The sequence below is a fragment of the Berghia stephanieae genome, chromosome 7 (genome assembly GCF_034508935.2).
Source record: "Berghia stephanieae isolate SIO BIC M18660-M18661 chromosome 7, UCSD_Bste_1.3, whole genome shotgun sequence".
Classification (NCBI taxonomy): domain Eukaryota; kingdom Metazoa; phylum Mollusca; class Gastropoda; order Nudibranchia; family Aeolidiidae; genus Berghia; species Berghia stephanieae.
The window spans coordinates 11,287,058-11,304,557 of NC_088366.1; the positions used below are offsets into that span (position 1 = coordinate 11,287,058).

General features: G+C 35.8%; 2 protein-coding genes across 2 annotated transcripts in view; both read left to right on the forward strand.

Moving 5' to 3' along the window:
• The window catches only part of LOC144976113 (uncharacterized), a 2,869-nt gene extending 1,019 nt beyond the window's left edge, over positions 1-1,850 (forward strand). The window contains exons 1-2 of the mRNA XM_078920293.1: positions 1-1,381; positions 1,803-1,850. The exon at positions 1-1,381 is cut by the window's left edge and continues 1,019 nt beyond it. Of these exons, the coding sequence (XP_078776419.1) occupies positions 1-1,381; positions 1,803-1,850 (1,429 nt within the window). The remainder of the gene's footprint in view (positions 1,382-1,802) is intronic.
• An 845-nt stretch (positions 1,851-2,695) lies between these two features.
• LOC144976679 (uncharacterized) lies at positions 2,696-9,608 on the forward strand. The gene is made up of 6 exons (XM_078921017.1): positions 2,696-2,896; positions 4,704-4,813; positions 5,510-5,580; positions 6,020-6,125; positions 6,534-6,620; positions 7,524-9,608. Exons 2-6 carry the CDS (start codon positions 4,717-4,719, stop codon positions 7,874-7,876), a joined length of 714 nt encoding a protein of 237 aa, XP_078777143.1. The 5' UTR covers positions 2,696-2,896; positions 4,704-4,716; the 3' UTR covers positions 7,877-9,608.
• Positions 9,609-17,500: the final 7,892 nt, after the last annotated feature.

Consider the following 17,500-nt stretch of genomic DNA (forward strand, 5'->3'; position numbering starts at 1 on the left):
GGCAAAAAACAATCCAGACTGCAAAGCGAGTTCCATGCTGGTGTGGATGATGAAATGTCTTCACGCGCGACCCAGTGTCATGGTCTCAGTCACTCCGGTCTACAAATTGACTGCAGTTTACCAGTTTGAGATAGTTAAAGAAGCTGCAGCTGTAGTTGAGAAATCTGGTGGCATTGTACTTGGTTCGATTACTGACAACCACAAAATAAATCAACAGTTTTGTCAGCTGTTTGTCAGGACAACCGACTCCCAGGCCATTCATCCCTTAAATGAACAGCGTACTTGGATTTTATTATATGACACTGTTCATCTCCTGAAGTGCATCCGCAACAACTGGATCACAGAAAAATGTAAGAAACTGTCTTTCGATAATCAACATATTGGAACATTTTCTGATGTGATTGAACTCCACCAGGCTGAGAAAGACAGCATCCTGAAGTGCACTCCTTTAACGCATGCTGCCGTCCATCCTACTCGGCTTCAACTTCAGAATGTCAAGCACGTGTTGAAGGTGTTCAACGACAGGGTAGTTGCTGCATTGCAGGCAAGAGGTGCCATTGACACATCATATTTCATGCGCCAAGTTCTGAATTGGTGGAACACAGTTAATGTTTCACAGAAAGGGATGGACTGTCGACTGCGGGATCCTTGCCGGTCTGTCCAAGATGGCCATTCAACCAGTCTTGAGAATTTCCATGACTTGTTTAAATCGGCACACTCAGGACATGGCGAGAAAAGAGTGCAGTGCCTGACCCACGACACGCGGAGGGCTCTTGTTCAAACTATGGAAGGTTTGATTTCTCTTAGAGATCATTTGCTTTCAAGCGGTTTTGAGTATGTTCTTCTAAGAGAAATCCAATCCGACAGAATTGAAGGGGAGTTCTCTGTCTACAGGCAGGCAATAGGGGCCAATGCATTCATGTCTGCGGGTGATGTCTTCTGTGCCTTTAAAAAGCGTTTGGCACGGTTTGCAGCCACATATTTGACCTCTATTGAGACGGATACTTCTGTCAATGTGCACGCCTGTCAAGGAACATTAGGGATGGAAGACGCTTCATCCATAGAGAATTGCCTGGAAAGCGTGACACTGTCAGATACAGAAGAGAGTGCGGCGGCATATGTGGCGGGTTGGCTGGAGAGGAAATGTGTAGAGGTGAACTATTCCGATGATGAGCCTCTTTTATCCTGTCAAATAAGTCAATTTATTCAAGAGGTCTCAAGAGGCTTTTTGACAGTGCCACATCAGTCAACCTTTGAGCTGGTCAGGGTTGGTCTTTGTTTTGTTAAACAAACAAGACACAAGGCATGCTGTCGTCGCAGACTAGTGAAAATTTTGTCAATGATGGATGATTATTACAATCTTCAATTGTCATCCCAAGGGGTAAGTGGAATTGTTTTTCATTTATTGTCTTTTCTAAAGTTTAATTATTGCTTGAAATACCCCCCCCCCCCCCCCCCCACCCCACACACACACATACACATACAAAATTATATAGTATAAGATAAATAAACACTATCATAATGATAAATTAGAATTTCATGTCAATAATAGGCCTAAGAGTTCACAACATAACATCAGAATTGTTTCTTCTTATTGCCCTTCCCAGATATTTCTGTCGTCCAAAGGCAGAGCGGCGTATCTTCACTTTTTTCAATTCCGAGAAAAAATTTAAAAAACTGTTGGTGTTATAGAAAGATTTCTCAGTTACAATGATTTGACAGATGGAAAATACACCATTTGTATTGTGTAGTTATGCTCTCTGTTGATGGACAAATAATTTTTAAAATTTCGATTTTGTCAGTGTCAGTTACGTCGCTTTGCCTGTGGACGGCAGATTTGCTATGTATGATAGAATTATACAGAAAAGAAATTTGGTTGTAAAAGTTTATCAAGTAGTCTACTCCTATATCATCCTTAACCCAGATGTTCACACGCTTGGCAAATGTCCTCCTTCATGGCATTCAAAATTTGGATAGGGATCATGAAAAAAATGCCACATTATACCAAACTTCCCTTAAAAAGGCTCGGCTCGCGGAATAACCAAAGTGAGTGCTTGTTTTTGACAACAGGATTTCCATACAGTGTGCAGCATATATAAAAAAAAGAAATACATCAAATTTTGCATCTCCAATCAGTACCTTAAAGCAATGTGAATTTTTAAAAATCTTAGACAATGTGGTGTACCACTCTATGAAAATCCTCTAATATACAACTTTTGTTACTGTTGTGCCTCTTATATCATTTTTTGGTGCTTTTTTGCGCTTTTTTTTGCTTGTGCATTGCCTGTGAACAAATACAATGTATAATTTATAGTTTTCCATCAAGAAAAATAGGGAAAATTGGATTATAGGAAATGAAATCACATCGCCTTCGCTAAAAACCTCAGGAAATCAGCGTTTCGCGTCCTTCCGTATAGATGTCCTTGATATATATATATATATATATATATATATATATATATATATATATATATATACTCTTATATTGCATGGTTTTTAACAACATCCATATGATTTTTTGACGTGATCTGACAACCATGGGTGGTTTCTGACAACATTGCTAAGTTGTCAAAAACCATGTAGGTTTTTTTCGTCTGAAAACGATTTGCCTTTGGTTGACAGATAAAAATAAGTTAAGTTGTTAAAAACGTTTGACTACAAGTTGAGTAGCGCCCCTTGGGTGCAAAGAAAATCTGAATGAATTTGGGTTTGAATCAGGCAGAGCTATGGCAATCTCTTGACACTGGAGATAGTTTTCTACTGGAATTTGACCTACTTCCGCTTCCGTTCGTTTTGTTTATTTATTTTTTTTGGGGCGGACCGAAGATACAACTTGGGCGGACTGTGGTTTGTGCATTCAACATTCAATCTGATGAAGTAAAACTTACTGAATTAGGTGAGTATTTTTATTTCAACTTGTTGTCCTATCTATCTAGATGCATGTTGTTGCTTTTTAAAAATTGTTTCTTGTATTGCCTGGGCGTGATCATTGAATGCAACTTTGGGCGACTGTTTTTAGAGTTAGAGTTTAGACTCAAACTGCCTAAAAGTTGAAGTACAACTACAAACGTCATTGTCAGAGTAATGAAATAGAGTAGTCATAGCGACATTTTTAATTCTTGAACGAAGTTGGGCTCTATTTATATTAAGTTGCCTTCTGATTTCCTAGATAATAAGAAAGCTGAGATAGTAGAGTCAAAGTCTCTGCACTGCCTGCTGCCGTTGCTGTGATTTTCAAACATGAACACAAATCACACAGATTATATTTGGAAATACTCTGTATTGGATTTCATTTCATTACAGTTACAGCACTAAGCTAAAAGAGTAAAAACTTACTTTATGGCTTAAACTTTAGTGAACACATTCAGACTTACGAGCGAGGACAAGACGTCTAAAGTTTGATAACATTTTCAAACTCTATGAACTGTTTTTATTTTTTTTATTATTATGGTAGTGGTAGAGACTAGGGAGTCCAAGATTTTAGCTTCCCAGCGTAAAACCGTATATTTTTGTTTATGGAACTGTTTCTATATGTTGAAGAGGCAAGTTTTTTAAATTCTATTTATTTATAACTTGTTTTTTTTTTTTTTGTTTTGGTTTAGTTGCTGTACTTGCTAGGTTGCTTTATTTAAAAAAGGGCTTTTTATTAATATTACCCCAGCCCCCCCCCCCCCCCCCCCCCCCCCCCCCCCAGAACAGAGAAGTAAACGAATTTTTGAAACCAAGAGAATATTAAAGAACAACATTTTTAAAAATGGAAACTTAAAATAAAACATTAAAGAAGAAAAGAAAAATAACGTTTGTGTTGGACGGTGATAACTTTCACTTTCAATCTCTCTTCTGTCTTTCCTCTCTAGTTTTTAATTTTTTTTTTTTTTTGGTGAGTGGAGGGAGATTGGCATGTTATTATTATACAGACTAAAAAATAATTAAACAGTAGATAAAGAACAAATACAAAACAACTTCACTCCACAACATAAGAAACAGTTCTAGTTATATATATATGAAAAAATATGACTTAACTTTGGAAGACCAAAATCATAGTCTCCCTAACAAAAATTTTAAAATATTAGTTAGAAAAATAAGAAAAGAAAATTAATTTTTGTGCTGGACGGCCAATAACCTACAATCTCTCCTCTGACTTATAAAAAAAAGGGGGAGGGGGTGGGGGGGGGCATGATAATAATATTATCACTATGCCTTAAGAAATAATAAATAAATCAATCAAGAACAGCAGCAAAAACAACCAATAATAATTAAATAGAAGAAAGGAAAACAAAAGAACAAAATCTCCCCTCAACATAAAGAGACAGAAGATTTTGGTCTCCCTAGACACGTACTTTTATTATACTATACCCAGTGTGGTATCTAGATATGAAAATGAAAAAGAGGGAGAGAAGCAGGTTTTGTGATCCGCCAATTACATCCATTCTGCAGCTGCCGATAGGCTAACTGAGGTCTGTCAGTGAGGAAAAAGCTATTTGTAAAATTGGGGCGGTTTACTTGCGCAATTAGGAAAGCATTCTGCACCATTCTCAGTTTTTATGAAATTTGGCATACAAATAATCTACAATTGTGGCTAATAGAAAATCCATCTCAACATATAAACTAAAGAACTACAGGTTTAAATTTACAAATTTTTACTTCACCATAACTCCATAACTGGTACGTTACGTTAATTCTATTCTTAATCATTATTTCAGATATGGCAGGAGGATGCTGCAAGCATCCCTTGACAAGCAAAATCTACAACAAGCGGAGCAAGCATCCCTTGACAAACAAAAATTACATCAAGCGGAATCTCAAACTCAATGTAAGAATAAAAGAGTAGTCATAGAGTTATCAGTTATCAGACTTCTTCATTAGTAGCTTTCGTAAAGGAATCATGAGTGTTCACGTAAAACACAGTTAAATGTTTGCAAAAATAATCAACTGAAGTGGCATACTGTGTTATGTATGGTCATTCCATAGAGATTGTGACTTGGGTCAAATATGAAAGTTTAAGATACTTAGTTTAGGTACCTACCAACTACTGTAGTTCACATAAGAGACTGTTTGACACATTAGTTTTGTGTTGTCACATTGAGAAATGCGGTGTAACACCACTCGCCATCCCCACTCAGTCACATTTTAATTTTACTGATACTTAGCCAACCAACTAGTCATTTCACTGTTCCTGTAATACATAGAGCATGAGGCGGGCAGTTGAAACAGTACGAATATTTACATTTGAGTTTTGGTGCGCTCCGAGGATTCGATCCACTGACCTACCACTCCCGAGTCTTCCAATTGAGTGAAAGTTTAAGCTGTTATGCAATATTGATCATTTACTTCTTCCACGTGGGACATAGAAATTAAATATAGTTGACTTTTATGTATGATGTAAGCCAACCCTGTGATGGAACAACACTTGGATTTTGATATTAATCATTTACTACGTAAAACAATATTTCAATAAAATTCATTTATAACATTGAGATACAATATTATTTTATTCATTCCCCCTTAGATAAAGGTGCAGTGAATGACAAAGTAGAAGAATGGCTGGACACTTTCCCATCCATAGTAGAATGTTCAAAGGTATGTTTATTCCAACAAAATACAATGCCTCATTTTGTTTTTATTAAAAAATAAGTAAAATAATGTCAATCACTTACTTTATATTATGTTGGGTATGCTTCTTCAACTGATTTTATAGTGTAATAGCTTTAAAAATCCTAATAAATATTGGAATGTAACATCTAATGATCAAATACAAAGTCATGGCTTATTTTGATATTTTGATTAACATCAATTGAGACAATGAACTTCTGGGTTTACATGACACTAAATTTGTGCATTTTGCAAATCTTGTGGTATTTTGTTGAAATTAGTTTTTTCCTTTCAAGTATGCGCCATGACCTTTTAAAAATGCTGATTTAAAAATTTGCTTTACATCTTCTCTCACTAGGACATTAAATTAGTATCCCCATGCTCACTGTTTAAATTTAAACATCTTTATATTCCTAATATTTTAAAGGTTTCCGGCAGTATTGGTGTACCACCATCTGAGACCATATCTGAGCACCTTGACTTCCCAGCACTTCACTGTGATCTTGTGCAAGATGAGGATTATTACCCACCTGGTAAGGAATCATCACCACAAACATGTTTTAATGCTTTCAAGTCATGATTTTATTTTACACAACATATGTTCAAGTCAATTTTTTTAAAAAAGGACTTACAATATGATACTGCGGTATAAGTATAAAAGATGCATGCTAACAAAAACTTTAATCATTATTGGTAGTATTGATCATGCTGTTATGATCTTTTATGAATTTGATACAATTGATTAAAAAGTACTGCATTCAAAATAAAGAGAAACTTAAATGTGAAGTTGTTTTTTTTTTATTTGGTCGAGAGTATTAATGTTAGATCATAATATATTTCAAATTATTAATATTTGAGTTTACTCAACTTCTACTTCATTTTAAATGTAATCTAATTTTCACCGCAAGGCTCACTTTCAAAATTGAATTATCATATTTTAGATGACTCTGAATCTGATGAAGATGAAAGTATGGTAGACTCCAGTTCTGAGGTGATTGATAACCAAGGTGAAACAGAAAATACTTATGGTAAGGTTAATTCCTTGTGTTTACCCGTTTTTCTGTATTTGAAAGAGATCGATATGAAAGCTGTGTGTTTGATTATTATTCCTATTAAAAGTAACGGTAGCATTTAGATATATAGTGATTTTCACCAAGGCCTCAAAGCGATTTACAACATATCATTGTCTTGACATGTCACTGCAAAACAATAATGACACTTGGGGACAATGCCTGCATGGCGATTGGCTCATCTTACAATTTTTCAGGACACCACAAAACAACACCTGCCACTTTAACATGAACTCATGAAATGAACACGGAACTTCTAGCTTAACGTTCATCTCTGATAGGATGAGGAAATGCGTGTGAAATGTATTTCCAAGGACATAAACGCCGGTCTAACAATTTTCGTATCGTGCTTGGATGCGACCCACGCGTGTCACCGGCCTGGACCCATTTGTAAGATAGTTATGATGTTGACATCAGTGTTAGCGAATGAATAGCAAAAAAGTGACGATACCAAGTGTTATATATGTTGACCATAGTTCTTCTATTGAAATCAAAGACTTCTTAGATATGGTAATCTAATAATATAAGCGGAAGTAAATGAAGTAGGATAATACGCTCAATGACTGACAGATTTATAGAAGAAGCAGACCCAGACGAGCTTTTCTTTTGTTTTAATTAATTAATGGTAACTAATTATGGTTTCAAAACATTCCGAAATCAATCCGAATTTAGTTTTATTTATCTACCAAATTTCAATTGCTTGTACTAATAAAATCTGCAGCTTTGTGCAAAAATTAGGGCTATTTTTCAAAAACTAGTAATGATGCATTGCATTTGTCATAAATGTGCGATTTTAGATATTAAGCCTATTTATAGTGTTATCACCCAGTCTATCTATTCCTATTATCATTTTTATTTCAGTATCCCAAGCAAAGTCCAGAGGCAATAAGGATGGCTATTTCTTAGACAAGAGACAGTACTGCTTTTTTTGTCAGAATGGTCAGCTAAACCTGGCAAGGCACAAATCAAAAATACACTTTCAAGAGAAGGAGGTTGCCGCTATGTTGTCTTATAAGGAATTAGGTGAAATGAGAAAATATCAATTGACACTAACGAAACTCAGGTGTGCAGGAAACTTTAAACATAATATTAAAATTTTAAATGCTGGTGGAACCAATATTGTGGCTGTGAAAAGGCCAAGTAAAAAAAGAAGAGCTGACAAATTCTTTACATGCCCCCACTGTTATGGCTTTTATTACAAGGCAGAAATATAGAGGCGTGCAAAGAAATGTCCTCTTAAGGATGGAGTTACTGAAGAAGAAAAGGATAAATCTGTATATTTTACTCTTTTTGTTGTCAAATTATAGGTTCAACTGGGACAGATTAGACAAAAAATAATTTTTAAGTCTCATCCACCAATATGTTTGTATTATTATATTATCTTAATATTCTTGCTCCTTTTATACTATATTTTGTATTTTAGTTACAAAAGCTTTAAGCAGCTGATGATTCAGGTATCGATTTAAAATCAGCACCAACAAACTAAATGCAAAGCGAAGTGAGCACTTTGCCCTGAAGATATATCCATCAAGCTCTCAAATAAGAAAAAGAAATTTTCCTTTTGCCTCAAAATCAGTTGCAAAGATTAAATCAAAGCAGCAGTATTGCATAATAATGGCCAATTCTGAAATCCATACTTTGTGAAAAATATCTCGAATTTTGTGGTGGGTCATGTAATTTGGTTTAATTAGTTTGTGAGCTATGTAAATGTACATGTGTATGTTTTAGTGGTGTTAATTTTAATTGTTAGCCTGGCAGCTTATATCAATATCAACTGTGTGTTGTTTTTTTTTATAACTCAGAAGATTTGGTACAGCTGATCAAATTTGTGTTTGGGTATTTGCAGAGAATTATGCATGTGTTTATTATTGGGACATTAGGTTATAAGGACTTGGTGAAATTCATGTCTTTTGGTCTTTTCATTGGGCAGTTCTTAGTCATGAAAGATGCACGTTTTTATTTAATCTCTATTCAGACACAAATTATCGACGTTAATATTCATATTTTTTTATTTGTTCTAGTTCTTATTCTGGGCATTGTTATCTCACCATTCAGTTACATGGAGGCTTTGATTTTACTCAAAGTGATATATGGGTTGTCTCCTAGCTGCTACTTACTGATATATAATATAAATTGTAATTGGTCGTTTTTCAGTTAAATATTGTAATCTTAATATCATTGACAAGGATCAGTCTTTGGTTAAATATGAATGTATAGTGTGGGTATATGTTACGCTCAGGTATTTTATCTACCTGGGTGGGGTTCCTGACCTCCCATAGTGGACAGGGAGGTACTTACTGTCTTCTATCCCCCTATATCTATTTTCCAACTAGCTTTCTGTCTTTGTCTTGGTTTTGTCCTGTCCCTGACCGGATACCCTTGGTGAGAGGGAAACAGTCAAATGTATAGTTAGTTTTGGGAGATGATATTTTTTTCCTTGTAAATCATCTCTCTGTTATGTAATGTTTTAAGTTTTGTTTAGATCTTATATATGACTTGTAATCATTTGTGTGTATTCCCTTTAGTGGGGACCTGTGCTTGTGACTGGATAAGACTTTGAGGTGATCTCAAACTAAGTACTTTGATAGTGTGCTCTTGGAATCTGCATCTGTTCCCTATTTGAATCAATTCCGCTTTGTCTTAACTTTTCTTGGGTGCTTTAATTGTCATTTTTGAACCTTTTACTATCCTATTTTCTTCCTTTTTACTTAATGTGTTGCAAGCGCCGTAAAACCCTTGAAAACAAAAATAAAACATTTTATCTTCGGTCGACTCTGGGGCATTCTTCCTATTTTAAATTTCTGGAAGTTGATAAGCCTTAATTATATTTGGTGGTGTTTTATGTGCTTTTGTTTTTGGTTTCATTTCATTTTTGCTAAAGAAATATTTTATCTTGTATTGTTTTTATTTTTATTTTATTTCTTCAATATTTAAAAGAAAAGAAAATTATTTGTGAACATTACACCATGCTCTGCTTACTTCCTTATACTACTATCTCCATTTACCATTGTGATTAAGCTTGGTAATTAAAACGTCTCTCTCCAGAAGTTTCGAGTATTATCAAACCTGAAAAAGAAATATATATTAATGCATAGAATCTTCTGTAATTTAATGTAAAAGTGAGTTTCAACCAGTACTGAGTCCACCAATTAACATAATGAAAAGCATGGAGATAGAGCCTTGTTGATTCTCTGCCAATGAATAGTTTATGGCTTTTCTTGAAGTTAAGGGATGTGCATTCGAGCACTATAAGCTTAGAGGAAAAGAGAGCTCCTTAAAATCTGTGTGGCCCATAAAGCTGGATCTTAACTCACTCAACCTTAGAGATTGTTGTTACTTTTCAAATTTGATTTTAAAAATGTATTAAAAATGAGCATGTACTTAGATAAATTTATTCAACTATCAATAACATGCAAAAACGAAAAACATTAGCTTTGATAATACACCTATATTTTGTCTCATAAATATGTATTAAATAGGCATGGGGTAAAAGTAACTACAGAGTCGGAGTTAGGGTTGAGTGAGTTAAGTCATCAGTACCTTTAAAATGAAGCAGACGATTCTTATTCATTAAAAATTTGGACCGGGAGCTACAATATCACATCTTACTTTTCCAACATGCTGTTATACATTTGCTTTTTATCGTCCTTGCTCAATGGAAAAACTGGACCTTGTGGCAATGAACCCGAGACCTTCCGATTAGGATTTGAAGGTGCTAAGCATGTCCCTTTAACCGACCTGTGGTGAGGGATTTGTCAATCCTCTCTATGAGTAACTTTCTGTGTTTGTAGATGTACTTGTTTAAGCTTTTCACAGACAATGTGATTTGTAACCAAACACACAACGTTTGATAAATCACGTTAAATTTCTTTTTAAAATTGATGTGCTTAAAACAGTAAAGGCTAATTTACTGATTTTAGAACATCAAATTTAAAGATTATGGAATTTTGCTGGTTGGATTATTGATATATTTGCTATTGTTCTGGGCTGGACGAATGGGATCATTAATATTATGTGGAGGAGAGTGGTGTGTGCAAGTCAGATTTCCAGATCTGTAGTTTGTGCATGTTGTAACTCAGGAGTTCATTAAATGAAGCACCCATTTGAACAATTATCTTGCCTGAAATCAACTTAGAAACTTGAAATTCACAGACAAGAGGTATAAAGGATGGGTTTATGTGTCTGATTTTTTTCCAATTTATTTTGGTTGAGTGGACCAATCATCCACGGCTCTCGAAAATAGTGTGAAAACTACGCAAATTTCGAACCCCGATTACTCAACCACCTAATAAAAATTCGCTATGTCAGCAGCACTTTTACTGAAAGACAATAGAGAGAACTACCCACAAACCGATTTTCTGATTTCTCATGCCAGTCGGCTGACCACCTGCCACTCCCCAAAGTGAATGATGCGCTGAGTGAATGATGGAATAGTGTTATTTAACAACATATTTTCATATACATGTTATATGACAACCTACTGTCATGTACATGGTATATGTCAACTCACACCCCTGTCCATGGTATATCACAACACACTATCCTAAACAGGTTTTCAACAACTTCTTTAATTTGAATGTATAATGTAATTATCAGACCATATATGGCATAATTGATGACCACTGGTCACGGCTATCTAATTATCGTCCACCCAGAATGTCTGGAAGTGGTGGTTGTCATATCCCTGTGTGCTAACAAAGTCGCGAAAAACCACTGCATATGAGTATATATATATATATATATAATATATCAATATATATATATATATATATATATATATATATATATATATATATATATATATATATATATATATATATATATATATATATATAATATATATAATATATATCATATATATATATATATATATATATATATATATAATAATATATATATATATATAATATATATATATATATAATATATAATATATATATATATATATATATATTATATATATATATATATATATATATAATATATAATATATATATATATATATATATATATATATAAATATATAATATATATATATATATATATATATATATATATAATATAATAAATATATCAATATAACAAAGTGAAATATGATATTCCTCATGTCTTTGTTATTGACCTATTTGTAAACATATTATTTATTTGAAAAATGGATATTTTTCTCTCTAGAAATGTTGTTCTGTCAGTCTCTGTGTGTTTGATGACGTAACTTTCAACTTTATTGAACGTTGACTTACATGTATCATCATCATCATCATCATTGCCTTTTTCACCCTGGGTCAGGGTATAGGCCACAGACAAACAGTTTCCATCCTTCTCTATCCTGAGCTAACTTTTTAATCTCATTCCAGGTCTTACCACTTCTATGATGATGATGATGATACATTTAAGTCAACGTTCAATAAAGTTGAAAGTTACGTCATTAAATTCTGTCATTCCAGAAACTCTTCGGTCGCCCAAGCTAAAAAAAAGGATTTGGTTTGTCTGTCTGCTTTTCTGTAACGGTTTGAGTTTAACGGAAAGGGGTGTTAACCCTTTGCCAACCCCCAACCTGGAGGACCAGGTGACTCAAAGATGGGGGAATCACACACCATGTTTACTTACATGTATATTATATGCTATTTATTTGAATAAGGATTTTTCTTCCTAGAAATGTTTATCTGTCATTGCCTGTGTTCGATGACACATTTATCAAGGACGGTAGGGTTACTTGTACAGACAGTATTTCTTTTAACATGGCTTATTATTTTCATTTTTCCTAGAACTGTTTTTCTGTCATTATCTGTACTCGGTGACTTATCTTTCAATGTTTGTGACCGTTGACTTCTTTTTATATATCTTATTTAATTTCTTTCCAGAAAATAAATGATTTGCGTGTGTTTATATCTCATTATAGTTAAGTTATGGTTATTCTTTTATTTATTCACTTATTTATCTATTTATATTTTCTGTCTATGAATTGATTATATTCTTATTTATTTATTTATTTATCTATTTGATTATTTTGGTAGTTTCCTTTTACGTGTATTGATTTGAAATTGTATTGAAATGCACGGATCATATTGGCAACTGCCTAAAATAAACCTTTGAATTGAATTGAATTGAATTGAATTGAATTGAATTGAATTGAATTGAATTGAATTGAGAATTATTATTATTATTATTATTATTATTATTATTATTATTATTATTATTGTTATTATTATTATTATTATTATTATTATTTATTATTATTATTATTTATTATTATTATTATTATTAGTATAGTAGTATAGTAGTATAGTAGTAGTAGTAGTAGTAGTAGTAGTAGTAGTAGTAGTAGTAGTAGTAGTAGTAGTAGTAGTAGTAGTAGTAGTAGTATTATTATTATTATTATTATTATTATTATTATTATTATTATTATTGTTGTTGTTGTTATTATTGTTATTAGTATTATCTTTTCTCATATTATGTTCTTGGTTAGTTGGATACTTGAAATAACTGTACGTTGCGATTAATCGTTAGATATATTGATTCCAGTATTGAGTTGTCGCTCGTATCGTTTGCAACAGCGGGCGTTGTTGACAATATATGTGTTATTTATTATTTTGGTCTGGAGTTTGTTTTTCTCTGAATCCTTACTTTTTACTATGTTGTTTGTGTCATTCGTTAACTATTTTTTTATTGAGAGCGTGCGCTTAGCTAAAAAACTCACAACATTGCCATCCGGAAGTATAACGGACCATCACAAAATCATTATGTAACCTTAAACGTGTATAGTCTGGTTAATACCGTTTAGTGAGAATTACTCATGAACGCGGATGGCAAAAACAATAACAATGACATGAGTGACGTCAACTTCATTCTATCTATAAACGATCTCGAGTTTATGTTTTTGTTTTGTTTTTAAGGGTTTTACGGCGCTTGCAACACATTAAGGCCATATCAGCGCCAGTAAAAAGGAAGAGAATGGGATAGCAAAAAGGTCTAGAATTACAATGGGAGCGATCTATATTCATGTTTTCGTCTATCCTAGTCATCGATCACATGATTTGTTGCTGTACAACGATTGGACATTTCTCAATGTATCTAAACACGCTGCTTTGTTTATGAAAGTTATAAACATACAATGTGTCATGCTGAGAAAAATGACCAATTGCAACGTTGGATATTTCTCAAACTGTGAACACTTTTCACTATGTAGGTCATTTTGAGCACACTTTACAATGTCACCAATGACCTAGAGCACATGGAAATGTAATATAGATCGTGCCCATTCAAGCATCCAAGAATAAGGCAGACAAAGGGGAATTTGTTCAAATAGGGAACAGATGTAGATTCCAAGAGCACATTATCAGTATATTCAGTTTGGGATCACCCTAAAAGTCTCATCCAGATACAAGCACAGGTCCTCACTAAGAGGAATACACTCAAATGTTTACAAATCATATATAATACATAAACAAGACATAATACAGTGCATAACAGAGAGATGACTTACAAGGGAAAAAATATAATCTCCGAAAACTAACTATACCTTCGACTGATTACTCACAGCCAGGGTATTCGGTCAGGGCCAGGTCAGAACCAAGTAATCTCATTCCAAGACAAAGACAGAAAGCATGTTGGAAAACAAACATGGGGGGGGGGGGGGGGTAGTAGACATAGTATGTACCCCCTGCCCACTATGGGAGGTCATGGAAAACAAACATGGGGGGGGGGGGGGGGTAGTAGACATAGTATGTACCCCTTGCCCACTATAGGAGGTCATGGAAAACAAACATAGGGGGGGGTAGAAGACATAGTAAGTACCCCCTGCCACTATAGGAGGTCATGGAAAACAAACATAGGGGGATAGAAGACATAGTAAGTACCCCCTGCCTACTATGGGAGGTCAGGAAAACAAACATAGGGGGATAGAAGACATAGTAAGTACCCCTGCCCACTATGGGAGTCATGGAAAACAAAATAGGTGGATAAAGACATAGTAAGTACCCCTGCCCACTATGGGTAGTCATGGAAAACAAATATAGGTGGGATAAAAGACATAGTAAGTACACCCTACCCACTATGGGAGGTCATGAAAAACAAACATAGGGGGATAGAAGACATAGTATGTACCCCTGCCCACTATGGGAGGTCATGGAAAACAAGCATAGGGGTGATAGAAGACATAGTATGTACCCCCTGCCCACTATGGGAGGTCATTGAAAACAAACATAGGGGATAGAAGACATAGTAAGTCCCCTGCCCACTATGGGAGGTCATGGAAAACAAACATAGGGGGATAGAAGACATAGTAAGTACCCCTGCCCACTATGGGAGTCATGGAAACAAGCATAGGGGGATAGAAGACATAGTAAGTACCCCTGCCCACTATGGGAGTCATGGAAACAACATAGGGGATAGAAGACATAGTAAGTACACCCTGCCCACTATGGGAGGTCATGGAAAACAAACATAGGGGGATAGAAGCATAGTAAGACCCCCTGCCCACTATGGAGTCATGGAAAACAAACATAGGGGGGGGGTAGAAGACATAGTATGACCCCCTGCCCACTATTGGATGTCATGGAAAACAAACATAGGGGGGGGGGGTGGAAGACATAGTATGTACCCCTGCCCACTATGGGAGGTCATGGAAAACAAACATAGGGGGGATAGAAGACATAGTAGTACCCCCTGCCCACTATGGGAGGTCATGGAAAACAAACATAGGGGGGATAGAAGACATAGTATGTACCCCCTGTCCACTTTGGGAGGTCATGAAAAACAAACATAGGGGGGATAGAAGACATAGTATGTACCCCCTGCCCACTATGGGAGGTCATGGAAAACAAACATAGGGGGGGGGGGGATAGAAGACATAGTAAGTACCCCCTGCCCACTATGGGAGGTCATGGAAAACAAACATAGGTGGGATAGAAGACATAGTAAGTACCCCCTGCCCACTATGGGAGGTCATGGAAAACAAACATAGGGGGATAGAAGACATAGTAAGTACCCTCTGCCCACTATGGGAGGTCATGGAAAACAAACATAGGGGGATAGAAGACATAGTAAGTACCCCCTGCCCACTATGGGAGGTCATGGAAAACAAACATAGGGGGATAGAAGACATAGTAAGTACCCCCTGCCCACTATGGGAGGTCATGGAAAACAAACATAGGGGGATAGAAGACATAGGAAGTGCCCCTGCCCACTATGGGAGGTCATGGAAAACAAACATAGGGGGATAGAAGACATAGTAAGTACCCCCTGCCCACTATGGGAGGTCATGGAACAAACATAGGGGGATAGAAGACATAGTAAGTACCCCCTGCCCACTATGAGAGGTCATGGAAAACAAACATAGGGGGGATAGAAGGCATAGTATGGACCCCCTGCCCACTATGGGATGTCAGGACCCCACCCAGGATCTCGAGTTTATGATGATTTGTTGTTACTAACTGAATTAAGAAATCCTAGATGTGAGAGTTTTCGGCATGATGATGGTCGTTTTAATCAGTAGATTGTGCGGCTATGTGGTCTTGTGGTATGACAATCGCTAACAGGCGACATGTCTCGTCCTACACGTTACGTGTTGCCGTTGGCTAGGGACCACTTGTAAAGCACTTTTAGCACGTTTAATGGATATTGCGCTATATAAACGTTCAATTTGTTTTCTACTGATTAAAAAAGAAACTGTGGTGTCAAAATACTGGTTCCAATCTCATTGGAAGTGTAAAAGCACTCTCCGTGAGGACTGGATTCATACCTTCTGGTTTCATAGTGATGACATCATATTTTCCAGTCTACACATATGCTGGTCGTCAATAAAGATCATCCATCCTCACTCTTTAAAAAAAATGTTGTTTTTTTTTAAATTTGAGCTTTATATAGCGCAATATCCACTAAATGTGCTCAAAGCGCTTTACAAGGGATCCCTGACTAACAGCAACACGTAACAATTGAATGAATTTTAAAAAACATGAAATTGACAAAAGGACCAGAAGAGCCAGAGCAACATTTAACATGTAGGACGGGACATGACGCCTGTTAGGCGATATGACAATTTTTCGATCAAAGACAACGCTGTTAACGGCCAGGTACTTATTTTACACCTGAGTACTGTGAGAGAATGTGAGTAAAGAGCCTTTCTCAAGGACTCAACTATGCGCCTAGCGCGAGGCTCGAACCCAGTACCTTCCGATCCGAAAGCGAGTGTCATACCACTAGACCACATAGTCCCGTCATCCTAATAATCTGCCAATACAAGTACAACCCGGCTACTGAAATAGCTCTGCCACCTTTGTGGTAACGAGCCCGAAACCGCAGAGCATCTAGTTGAACGGCGTGTTGTGAAGAAGCTTTCGGGTGGGTTTGCGACGGTGCACGAGTGCGGTACGGAATTTGCTGATTGGGTAGATTCTGCTTCCACCGTATGATTCAATATGAAACCTATTCATTATTAGTCCTCAGAAGGGGTGGTTACATACACACTTCCAAGGATTTGGGAACCATAAAAAGAGGGTCTGACGTCACGAATGTCTGCCCCTTTTGAAGGACAAGTTTTCTGGCCAAATTTATAAAAATGTCTTGGTTTGTTTGTTTCCAGAACACGGCGGAATTGTGGGCAGACATAATATAAATACTAAATACTTGAGCACAATATCCACTAAACGTGCTCAAAACGCTTTACAAAGTGGCCCTGACCCACAGCAACATGTAACAATTGAATGAATTTTTAAAAAAGCATTGACAAAATTTGGTTGTAATAGTAAGGACCAGAAGAGCCAGCGTCAGGGAATCAGAATGCCGAACAAAATGTGACCCATCGTCTCAAAACGGTATTATGTCGGAACGAACCAGATTCT

Bases quoted from the DNA above. Each gene is read 5' to 3' on its own strand.
- LOC144976679 (XM_078921017.1), top strand. From the start codon at position 4,717: ATGCTGCAAGCATCCCTTGACAAGCAAAATCTACAACAAGCGGAGCAA. The intron at 5,581-6,019 runs GTATGTTTATTC...AATATTTTAAAG, and splicing joins CCATAGTAGAATGTTCAAAG to GTTTCCGGCAGTATTGGTGT. The intron at 6,621-7,523 runs GTAAGGTTAATT...TTTTTATTTCAG, and splicing joins TGAAACAGAAAATACTTATG to TATCCCAAGCAAAGTCCAGA.